Source organism: Bubalus kerabau, chromosome 8 (genome assembly GCF_029407905.1).
Source record: "Bubalus kerabau isolate K-KA32 ecotype Philippines breed swamp buffalo chromosome 8, PCC_UOA_SB_1v2, whole genome shotgun sequence".
Lineage (NCBI taxonomy): Eukaryota > Metazoa > Chordata > Mammalia > Artiodactyla > Bovidae > Bubalus > Bubalus kerabau.
In genome coordinates, this window is record NC_073631.1 from 35,992,362 (window position 1) to 36,005,106 (window position 12,745).

A 12,745-nucleotide genomic window follows, 5' to 3' on the forward strand; every position below is an offset into this window, starting at 1 on the left:
TCATACAGTAGAATCTTACTGTTTTGAACAGTGTTCCATATTCTAAAGTCCCAACCTCTAACTTCTTTCCTGGATTACTGCAAATTTTAACACATCTCTTTTGAGGCACCAACTCATAAGATTCAGAATCTGACCGATCTATCTTATACTACTAATATGTATCTTATGTTTCTAAATAAAATTTCCTAATGCATTGCTATTGCTGTTGCTAAGTCGCTTCAGTCGTGTCCGACTCTGTGCAACTGCATAGAGGGCAGCCCACCAGGCTCCCCTGTCCCTGGGATTCTCCAGGCAAGAACACTGGAGTGGGTTGCCATTGCCTTCTCCAGTGCATGAAAGTGAAAAGTGAAAGTGAAGTCGCTCAGTCGTGTCTGACTCTTAGCGACCCCATGGACTGCAGCCCACCAGGCTCCTCCGTTCATGGGATTTCCAGGCAAGAGTACTGGAGTGGGGTGCCATTGCCTTCTCCGTCCTAATGCGCAGAGCTGGCCTAATCACTCAGTTCACTCACACATCCACACCCACACCTTTCTGCTTTGTATTAAGCAGAGGGAATTAAAAAAAAAATCTGGTAAGTAATCTCTTTGAGCTCCATCTGAAGGTGAAAATATAGAAATAAATGACTTCAATAAAATTTAATAATCAGTATAATAGAGATAAATAAGAGCCTAAGTTCTTGGGCCATGAAGAGAGGAAAGGGAATGGGAAATTATGAAATAAGACATAAAATAGGAAGTAGTAAGCCTGCGGTGACATGTGAACAGAAACAAAGCGTGAGGAGCAATTCTTACTTAAAAGGTGGACAAGGCAGGGGACGGCAGTCCAATAGAAAGCATGAGCACATGCAAAGACTACAGATAACCTAACACATCAGAACTGCAAGCAGAGAAACTGGGTAGAACAGGATGCAGAGGGAGGAAGAGCAGGACAAGGCTAAAGGGACAGGCGAAGGTCAAATCGCAACCACAGTTAAAAAAATGAGACTGTTAGCTAGACCTCAAGGAACTACTCAAGAATTTTAAGGTGAGATACGATCAAATATGAATTTTTAAAGTCACAGGACTGATGACTGTAGAGAATGTAGGGAAGCAAGAAAACCACCTGTGAGGCTGAATCAGAGTTAACAATCTGAACAAACAAGGCTTTTATTTTAATGGAGAACAGAAATCCAAGTTTTTATATGAATAAAAACAGAAATCCATGTTTATGTGAATTCTCCCGATTTTTAAATAGCAATTCAAATTCTCTGTTATCCAAGCAAAACAGGCTACAGGCTGAATTCAGACCACAAATCACATGTATGCAGTTTCTTAGAGAGAGGCTCTCAGTAATAAGCCTGATCTAATTCTTTTATGTCAAATTTGGAATAAATTTTAAAATACAGCTGGAACAGACAGAAAGATTATCCAAGAAACAAAAGCAAAAAAACCTAAAAAATGGATCTTTTTTTGTCTATATCAAAATTAACAATGCCTGTTGAAGTACAAAAAAAGTTTGCTAACTGGAATGAAATGTTTGCAACCCATATAACTACTAAAGGATGAGTGCCCAGACATATAATTGCTACAAATCAATAAGAATTAAAAAATAGCAAATAGAAAAATAGGTAAAAGCAACTCATTGAAAATATGAGTGACCTATAAACATATAGAAATATATTCAATTTCACTAGTTATGAGGGATATGTCAATTCAGGCAACAATGAAAACCACTTTTCACGGGTCAGTTCACCATGGTTTAAGTTTAATTATACCATGTCATCAACCACGTAGAGAAGTAGGTATCCTCCTAAAACACTAGCAAGAAACATAATGCTGCTATGAATGACAATCTGACTTTGTTTAAAAATTTAAAGGTATGTATCCTATGATCCTGAAAGTACATTTCTAATGTCAATACATAGGTATTTTCTCACAAATACACAAAGAGGCATGCTGGAAAATGTTGACTGTTTTTTATAGTAACAAATGCAAACTACATCAATCAATACTAAAGGAGAAACATCAAACTATATAGCATGACCATTTGGTGGAATTCTATATGACAGTTAAAAAGAGTAAGGTTGATAATGTCTACTCCAGTATGAATATATTATTGTCTTATTATTCATTGTCTTATTATTCACTAAAAGAAATGAACTGCAGAAAAATACCTAAAATAAAATTATTTTCTGGACTTCCCTGGTGGTCTAGTGGTTAAGAATCTGCCTCCCAATGAAAGGAACACGGGTTCAATCCCTGGTTTGGTAAGACTCCACATGCTGCGGAGCAACTAAGCCCATGCATCGCAACTACGGAGACCTGCGCACCCTAGAGCTTGTGTTCCGCAGCAAGAGAGGAACTACAATGAGAAGCCCACACACCGCATGAAGAGGAGTCTCTACTTGCTGCAACTAGAGAAAGCCTGAGCACGGTGACAAAGACCCAGCACAGCCAAACATAAATTGACTAATTATTTAAAAAAAAACTTTTTAAATACACAAAACTACCCCTTTCCTCATGACACATGCAAAAATCAATTCTGCTGCTACTGCTAAGTCACTTCAGTCGTGTCCGACTCTGTGTGACCCCATAGACGGCAGCCCACCAGGCTCCCCCATCCCTGGGATTCTCCAGGTAAGAAGTGGGTTGCCATTTCCTTCTCCCGTGCATGAAAGTGAAAAGTGAAAGTGAAGTTGCTTAGTTGTGTCTGACTCTAGCGACCCCATGGACTGCAGCCTACCAGGCTCCTCCGTCCATGGGATTTTCCAGGCAAGAGTACTGGAGTGGGGTGCCACTGCCTTCTCCGAAAATCAATTCTAGGCAGACTTTTAACGTAAATGTGAAAGATAAAAGAATGAAAGTTTAGAGCACAATGTAAGAAAATATCTTTCTAACAATGTGTTAGGAAAAAAAATTTTTATGGAAGTCCAGACACTACAAAACTCAGAGGAAAATCTAGGTAGAACTCTAGATGACATAAACTGCATTAATATCCTTTATGACCCACATCCTAGAGCAATGAAAATAAAAACAAAAATAAGCAAATGGAACCTAATTAAACTTAAAAGATTTTGCACAGCAAAGGATATCATAAATAAGATGAAAAGACAGCCCTCAGAATGGGAGAAAATATTTGCAAATAAAGCAACTGACAAGGGATTAACCCCTAAAAATAAACCCCTAAAAATAATCAGTTCATGCAGCTCAATATTTAAAAAAAAAAAAAAAACAATCAAAAAATAGGCAGAAGACCTGAACAGACATTCCTCCAAAGAAGACATACAGATGGCCAACAAATATATGAAAGCATGCACAGTTCAGTTCAGTCGCTTAGTCGTGTCCGACTCTTTGTGACCCCATGAATTGCAGCACGCCAGGCCTCCCTGTCCATCACCAACTCCCAGAGTTCACCCAAACTCATGTCCATAGAGTCGGTGATGCCATCCAGCCATCTCATCCTCTGTCGTCCCCTTCTCCTGACCCCAGTCCCTCCCAGCATCAGGGTCTCTTCCAATGAGTCAACTCTTCGCAAGAGGTGGCCAAAGTACTGGAGTTTCAGCTTCAGCATCAGTCCTTCCAATGAACACCCAGGACTGATCTCCTTTAAGATGGACTGGTTGGATCTCCTTGCAGTCCAAGGGACTCTCAAGAGTCTTATCCAATACCACAGTTCAAAAGCATCAATTCTTCAGCACTCAGCTTTCTTCACAGTTCAACTCTCACATCCATACATGACCACTGGAAAAACCATAGTCTTGACCAGACGGAGAAAGCATGCTCAACATCCCTAAGAAATGCGAATCCAAACTACAGTGAGGTATCACCTCACCAATCAGAATGGCTACCATCAAAAAAATCTACAAACAATAGATGCTGAAGAGGGTATGGAGAAAAAGGAACCCTCTTGCACTGCTGGTAAGAATGCAAACTGATACAACCACTATGGGAAACAATACGGAGGTTCCTTAAGAAACTAAGAATAAAACTACCATACGACCCAGCAATCCCACCACTGGGCATATACCCTGAGAAAACCATACTTTAAAGAGACACATGTACCCAGTGTTCATTGCAGCACTATTTACAACAGCCAGAACATGGAAAGAATTTAAATTTCATCAACAGATGAATGGATTAGGAAGATGTTGGTGTGAATATTACTCAATAGAATATTACTCAGTTATAAAAAGGAATGAAATTGGGTACTTTGTAGTCATGTGGATGAACCTAGGATCTGTCATACACAGTGAAGCAAGAAAAACACACATTGTTTATTAATGTATATATATGGAATCTAGAAAAATGGTACTCTTGAACCTATCTTCAGGGCAAGAACAGAGACAAAGACATAGAGAACGGACTTATTCACATAGAGGGGGTAAGGAGAAGGTGGGAGGAACTGAGAGAGTAATAGTGACATAGATACACCATGTGTAAAACAGCTAGTGGGAAGCTGCTGCATAGCACTGAGAGCTCAGCTTTGTGCTCTATGATGATCTAGAAGGGTGGGAGTAGGGAGGGAGGTTCAAGAGGCAAGGGATGTATGTACAAATATAGTAGATTCATGCAACTGTACAGCAGAAACTAACAACACTGTGAAGCAATTAATACTCCAATTTAAAAAAATTAGAAAAAAATTTCAACAGTACACAAAATGTATAATCCATATGGCAAAATATTGATATACCGGACTACAGTCGAATGAAGAATTTCTGATGATCAAAGAGACACTTTGAAATCCATGAAGGCCTCATATCGAGAACGTATAACGAACTCCTACAACACTCCTACACTAGTGGGAAGTGTTTATCAGCACAAATACTTTGGAAAACTGGCATGACCACTGAAGCTGAACATACACATAAACTATGATTCCCCAAGTCCTCTCCTGAGTGTAATGAGACAGAAATGCATACATGTATACATCAAAGACTTATGCAAGAATTTTCACAGCAGCACTTTTTGTATTAATAAAAATTGCAAGGAAGCTAAGTGATTACACCTGAGAAGGGGGATTTCTGGTATAAGGGGTATAACGGAAATGTTCTGTATCTTGACCTGGGTGGTAGATGCATGAGGATTTAACTGTGGACTTCTGTGTGTGCTTGTGTACAGGTTTGTAATGCTCAATAAAAATAATTTAAAATATATACACATACAGACAATTTTAGAAGACAAACCAGAAAATGTGAACAACTGACTGTATATTAATATATTAAAGAATTCTTGTTAATATTTTAGGAGAAGCAAGTCATTAGGTATGGTAATTTTTTTATGTTTATGTTTTTAAGAGTCCTTATATCTTAGAGAAGCTTACTATTTATAGTGAAAGGATATTACGTCTGAGATTTTTTTAAAATAATCTGTGGGGGAGTTTTGGGAGGGGCACAAGGAGGTATAGCTGAATAAGACAATGAATTTATAATTGTTGAAGCTAGGAGTTACTATAATAGCTGTTGAATCTAGGGGTGACTACATGGAGGAGCTTCATTATATAATTCCCTCTACCTTTGGGAATTTTCCATAATGCTAACTTTAAAAATATAAACATCCAAAATAATACTCTGCTTGCTGTTTAGTCGCTCAGTCATGTTCGACTCTCTGTGACCCCCACAGACTGCAGCCCACCAGGCTCCTCTGCCCATGGGATTTCCCAGGCAAGAATGCTGGAGTGGGCTGCCATTTCCTTATACAGTAGTATATGTACATACTATATATATATAAAATACATACTGTGGGCTTTCCTGGTAGCTCGGATGGTAAAGAATCTGCCTGCAACGTGGGAGACCTGGGTTCGATCCCTGGGTTGGGAAGATCACCTGGAGAAGGGCACAGCTACCAACTCAGTACTCTGGCCTGGAGAATTCCTTGGACAGAGGAGCCTGGCAGGCTACAGTCCATGGGGTCACAAAGAGTTGGATATGACTCAGCAACTTTCACTTTTACTACATACTATATGTAAAATATACATACATATGTTCTTTTTAAAAAATCTGTATGTGCATGTAAATTCATTGCATAGGTTTGAAAGGACAGAATACACTGTGCTAGCAACAGTGATTAATTTTGGGGCAGCGAATGGGATGAGTAATGTTTGTAATGTTTATCTTTTCTCCAAGGAGAGTTTATTCATATACAATGAGTAAAATGAAAAGCTAATTTAAATTAAAAATAAAATAAAAATAGGCTTTTAAAAATTAGCATACATAAAATTCTTATTTCTTAGCTTACTGTCACTTTTTAAAAGGTAATGTTGAACATTTTTTTTTTTTTAACTCAAGTGAAAGTTTAAAACCTAATGAGACTCAAGAAAGTAGTTTGAAAACCTCTGAATCTCTGGTGCAGTCATCAGATATCCTTCATGCATTACATCAAAGACAAAAACTCGGCCTCGACACAACACTGCAAGGTGACTTGGGGAATGTCCTTCACTCTCTGAGGGGAAAAAAAAAGAAAACACAAGACTCAAATCTCTGAAAGCAAGAGTAAAGCTGCATATTTATATCCAACAGAAAAAAATCATTCCTCCAATATTTTATTTATCATATATTCATCAAATATGTCACATGAATAAAAACACTTTAATAAGGTGATAAAATTTCAGTTAATATGTCATAAATACATGTTCTTGAAACCTATGTAAAACATTTAGATTTTCATGTTTCAAATTCTGTATACTTTAAGAATCATATAAATTCCATACTACTACAGGGCTTTCTAGTTTTATTTATGGATAGGCTGGGAGGGGGAAAGGGTTGCAGAGAAGTCCAGGAGGAGAGTTATTTAAATTTCCTTGGGGGATTACTCTACTGTTGATTGATCATCAGATTATTAAACTGCAGTAATATCTAACTAGGATTTCTCAGTAAAATATATTTTTCAGTAGAATAAGGGTACTTTATGCTTGAGTGGCAAGAAGAAAGAATTTTGCCCAATTGTAGTGTTACCTAAGGCTCTGATAACACCTGGTAAGCCACTGACAATTGATTGTATGACTCATTTGGCACACATTACCCAGGAACTATTTGTTTGTTTGTTTTTTATGAAATATTGAGTATATTCCCTTTGCTGTACAGAACATTCTTGTACCTTATTTACTTTTTTTTTGTTTTATTTTTTTTATTTTATTTTTTAACTTTACAATATTGTATTGGTTTTGCCATATATCAAAATGAATCCACCCCAGGTATACATGTGTTCCCCATCCTGAACCCTCCTCCCTCCTCCCTCCCCATACCATCCCTCTGGGTCGTCCCAGTGCACCAGCCCCAAGCATCCAGTATCGTGCATCGAACCTGGACTGGCGACTCATTTCATATATGATATTATACATGTTTCAATGCCATTCTCCCAAATCATCCCACCCTCTCCCTCTCCCACAGCGTCCAAAAGACTGTTCTATACATCAGTGTCTCTTTTGCTGTCTCGTACACAGGGTTATTGTTATTGATATTTGTAAATAACAGACTATTCTGACTTAGTCCCATTTTTCAAGTACTAGGCTCTGACAAGGGTCTTCCTATATGATCTCTGCCTCCTCTCTCTCAAAAAAGGAAGGAAGAAAATTAGGAAAGACATACACTGCCATTGGAAGTAAACTTATTGGTTGATATGTATAAGGAAATGTGCTAAATGCTTTACACATGTTATCGCATGATATCTACTCATTAGCTATGAGGAAGAACTATTTCCTGAAAGCACTGTTATTTTTCCTCTTATATCCTCTTTCCTCAAGTCCTCTTTCCTCAGAGCTGGGGTATGTGTTTTCTGTGTCCCTCATGGCTATTTCCAAACCATTTCTTCCCCTTCATAAACCTCCATATCCTTTTACATTTACCGTCACTACCTTTTATTGTCCTCTACTACTTAAAATTTGGTGCTGTATAAAGGAAATAAACCTGAGGCCAAGTTAATACTTGAGACGAGAACAGAGGGTGCTACCTAAAGATGAGCATCAGAGGTTATATTTGAGCCGAGACCAAAGTAAAGTAAAAGAGCTAACACAGAGATATGTGTAGGAAGAGAGCTTCAGGCAAAGGAAACAGCAAGTGCAAAGGCATTAGGGCAAAATGAGCTGGCCTGCTTAAAGGGAGAGAAAGGTCAGTGCAGCTGCAGCGGAGAGAAATGAGCAGAATGGCAGGAAAAACTGCAGCCACATCCTATGGGCCTTAGAAAGGGCTTGCAATTTAAAAAAGGATTGGAAAGAAGCCAATGGAAGGTTTTAAGCAGGTCAGTAATCATGTCATCTAATTACTACTTTACAAAGGGCATTCCAGCTGCCATATGAAGAAGGGATTATAAGCGGGAAGGGAATACATAGCAGGATCAGTTAGGAGGTAACTGAAGTGGTCCAGGTGAGAACAACCAGAGAGGTGATGGTGGCTTTGACTAGGGTGTGACATTGAAAGAAAGCAAGGGGTCAATTTTTTCTTTTTAAGATGGGACTTATTACAAATCTGTCCAACCCAGTAAAGAGGGAAAATTGTTAATGCAGCACAGAGAGAAGGATAATGCAAAAGCAAGGCCCTTGATTAAACAAGAGGTGGAGCCCAGGACATCATGCAGAAGGGCTATCCTTAGGAATCAGAACAGTTCATCCGTCTTTATAGAGAGAAGACAAAGTATATGAATATGTAATAGTGCACTGCAAGGGGGCTGCAAAATGGGCTAACATTTGAATGAATATGTTTCTATGATTGCTGTAATAAATTACCACTAACTTGGTGGTAAATCACCACTAACAAGAAAATTTTATTGTCTCACAGCTCTGGGGACTACAAGTCTGAAATGTGTCTCTCTGGGCTAAAATGAGGGTTGTCCCTGAGTCTGGGTTCCTTCTGGAGACTGTAGGGGAGAATCTGTTTCCTTTGATTTTTCAGCTTCTAAAGGCTGCCCATATTCCTTCTTGACTCAGAGCTCCATTCCTTCATCTTTAAAAAATTTTTTTTGGCTGTGCTACACAGTTTTCAGGGTCCTTAGTTCCCTGACCAGCGAATGGACCCAGACTCCAGCAGTAACAATGCTGAGTCCTAAACGCTGGATCGGCAGGGAATCCCTTCCACTCCTCCGTCTCTGATGCCATCCAGGGAGGATCATAACTTCCTCGTCTTCCACCCCTTGGCTCTCTCCGCTTTCTCCTTCTTCATTTATAAGAACTCTAGCGATTACTCTGGGCCCAGGTGAGTAATCCAGGATAAGCTCCCTATCTCAAGCTCAACTGATTGTCAAATTTAATTTCATTCTCAATCTAATTCCCGTTATTATTTAAGGTAACACATTCAATAGGTTCCAAGGATTAGGAAATGGACATTTCTGGAGATTATTTAGTCTACCTGCCAGATAGGTTAGCAACTTTGATGATAGAAACATTACATTTGTTGAGAAGTAAAAGAGTTCATTAGCTAGGAATAAAGATGGAGAAAGTCATCAAACAGTCTTCTCTGAAAGTGAGAGAATATCCTGACAAAATACAGCAAGGTAGTGCTTTGGATCCACTCGAGGCTGAGAAAAGTGGTGTTTTGTGGATTCCTCTGGCCAAGTAAACTACAAGGGCAGACGCCTTTAATATGTGGAGTAAAAGCAGAAGACTAACATTTACACAGCGTTGAGGTGGGGATGGAGAGGAGGAGGGAGCAGGTGAGCAAAGGTTTGAATGTATTTAATATATGCTAGGGAGTGGTAAGAGTAAAGAATCACAGAAAGATGTGAAGATTTGGCAGTGGGGAGGGAGAAATGAAAGTGAAGAACTGCAGAGTCACTGGATTTTAAGTCAAGATGTCAAAAAAATGACTGAGGTAGACCTAAAGGAAGTGAGTTGTGAGGAGAAAGTGGAGGTCAGAGTGAGATGCCTACAGCTGCAGGTTAGAGATGAGTTTTTTTTATTATAAGCAAGTCTGGGGCATGGCCATGGTAGTGGTGGCTGCTTGAGAAGGAGTACCGATTCCTAGAGGAAGGAAAGAAAGGAGAAGAGGAGCCATGGGTCATCCACACATGGAGGCTGAAGTCATCAAGGATGTGACTGAGGTAGTAATGGAGAGACAGACAGTGAGACAGGTGCTAAACCAATCAATGAAGGAAGGAAAATGATCAAAAAGGACGTCACTGGGACAATGACAAGCAGGGGTGACATAGCCTGCTGGCATTTCTTTTTTTTCAAAAGCTCAAACTGTAAGGAAAAAGATAAAATGGAAAGTACAGTGGGAAATAAAGACACCAACATCTTCTACTTGCCCTTTAGTAACAAAGTATAAGAGAAAAACAAAGTCTCCATTTGAGATAGTCACAGCAAAAGTCTAAAAAAAAATAACCAGGTTTCAGAAACAGCAGCTTTCAAAAGGAAAGGGGAGCTTTCAGAGAAAAGGAGGAGGATCCAAAAAATCCAAAAAATGGATTTTGCTGGCCATGAGTTCATGAAGTACAGCAGAAGAGTTTAGGGAAGCAGTGGAAGGTGGGTCACAGCAGTGAGAATCTTGGGTCAAATTAGGTTATGCCCTGCTCTATGAATCCAGATGACAAGAGATGCCATTCAAAGTCTGAACTGCTTGGGCAAAATGAGGTGAACAGGATGAAAAGCAGAACTGAATTAGCCTTAATTGTCACTTAAGGGAAAAAAAAAATTGTCACTTAAGGGGTAAGGAACCTGGGCCAGAAGATCCCCTGGAGGAGAGAATGGCAACCCACTCCAATATTCTTGTCTGGAGAATACCACGGACAGAGGAGCTTGGAAGGCTACAGTCCATGGGATCACAGAGTCAGACATGACTGAAGCAACTTAGCATGCACACAAAAAACAAAAAACAGCGAAAACCTCAAACCAGGCCTAATTATTGCTTCCTTACTGACACTAGCCTCTTAGTTGCAGTGGCTAGCACACTGTTATCCCCATCAACACATAATTTCTTCAATTTTCTCCTTAACCAGACTAGATTCCATACCCAACATTATAATTTCTCCCTTGCAAAAATCCTTCACTCCCTCTTCCACTGTTGCTGCTTAAGAAAAAATACATGATACCATATAGTCTAACTTTAAACCCATAAACACACATTTCAATACTGTTTAGGTACCCTACCTTTGCACAGAATGTGTGCTTTTCCCATTTTCCAAAATGACCATTTCGAACTATCAAATGATACAATGCAAGCATTAGGTTTGTATCAAACCATGTAAGACACAGTTTCAAAAAAAATCCATTCCCATAAATTATTTCCAGCTAAATCACTATGGCTGAAAGATAAGGTTCATAGAAAGCCTAGTCTTTCTATGACTAGGCCAAATCAAAATCCAATAAAACTAGTCAAAATCCAGTAAGAAATATTCTTCGAAATAGCACGTTCCATAACATCATGGGATTTCCCTGCCAGCTCAGTGCTTAGGACCTGACACTTCCACTGCTGTGGGCCTGGGTTCTGTCCCTAGTCAGGGAACTGCGATCCCGTAAGGCACATGGCACAGCCAACAAAAGAGTACATTCCACAGCATCACAGAAGAACTGCAGCAAAACCACCCAAATCCTGGGGCTTCCCTGGTGACTCAGCAGTAAAGAATCCATCTGCCAAAGTTGGGGACACATGTTCAATCCCTGGTCCGGGAAGATCCCACACGCTGAGGAACAACTACACCCGTATGCTGCGACTACTGAAGCCCCCCTCGCCACAACTAGAGAAAGCCGCACGCAGCAACAGAGACCCAGGACAGCCATAAATAAAATAAACCTTAAAAAAAAAAAACTATCCAAATCCCAATGCTTTTACCGGAAAAAGTACAAATGTTTTCTACTTACCAGTCCTAAAATAATTAATAATTGAATCTCTAGTAATTCCTGGAATCTTGCAGGTAGAAAACAGCATTCGGAATTGATTCATATCTAGAGGAGTATTTCCAATTTTTTCGACAGCTAACTTTTCTCTATTAAAACAAACAAACAAAAGTATATTGGCCAAGAAATCATTATAAAACTTTTAAACCAGTCACACCTATAGTATTCATCCCCAAATGAGTAAATTAAGCTTCTCAACATTTTGCCACCAGAGACTTTGGGTAAATATGTAACTGAATTGACAAAACTATCCTTACTTTCTTAATAGCTGCCAGTAGTTCAAGTTATGCCAAAGACTTATACTTCCTCTTTCCAATTGTGTGCCTTCCTTTGGAGGCCAGTAGTGTTCACTATGGCTTGCAGGACCCCCAAAGTTGACATTCAGTTGTGATGGTATACGAACATCCAGGTAGGAAACATTCAGCCACCACTCTTCCAGCTAAAAGAAATTAAGAACATCAGCCTAATGCTATTGATAGTATCAACATCTGAAGGTGTAACTGCTGAGAAGGAAAAAAAAGTTCTATTCTTTTTTCTTTAATTACTTTTCAATACTTAAAAACATGTTTCATTTTAAATCATTACAAATAGTAAAAATGCTATTGTGATCATTTCTTTCTTTTGGAATTATGGGATCTGAATTAAGTACTATTCAAGTTTAACTACATTATCAAAAACGTGAAACAAGAAAGCACTGAAAGAAACACCTTCAGACAGAGCATATTAAAACTACCAATATCCAACAAAGCACTCTAGGTGTGTTTTCTCAGAGTACCTGTTCACAACTGCAACTGAATCTCATGTGTAAGTAAGTGGGTCTCATCAAATTACCTGGAACTCTTTTTGAAGAATTTGATGTTACAAACTATAGTCAGTCATTTGGAAAAATATGTGAAAAGGATACAGGCAGAACAATGACTTCTTTAACCTTTACCCTAATTTAAAG

General features: G+C 39.0%; 1 protein-coding gene across 10 annotated transcripts in view; it reads right to left on the reverse strand.

Annotated features, from left to right (window-relative positions):
* CROT (carnitine O-octanoyltransferase) overlaps positions 1-12,745 on the reverse strand; it is a 55,817-nt gene that overhangs the window by 33,658 nt on the left and 9,414 nt on the right. For all 10 annotated transcript variants that reach the window (XM_055590049.1, XM_055590051.1, XM_055590047.1 and 7 more), the window contains 3 exons: positions 12,057-12,238; positions 11,764-11,888; positions 6,308-6,416 (listed from right to left, as the gene is read on the reverse strand). In XM_055590049.1, coding sequence (XP_055446024.1) covers positions 6,308-6,416; positions 11,764-11,888; positions 12,057-12,238 — 416 coding nt within the window. The remainder of the gene's footprint in view (positions 1-6,307; positions 6,417-11,763; positions 11,889-12,056; positions 12,239-12,745) is intronic.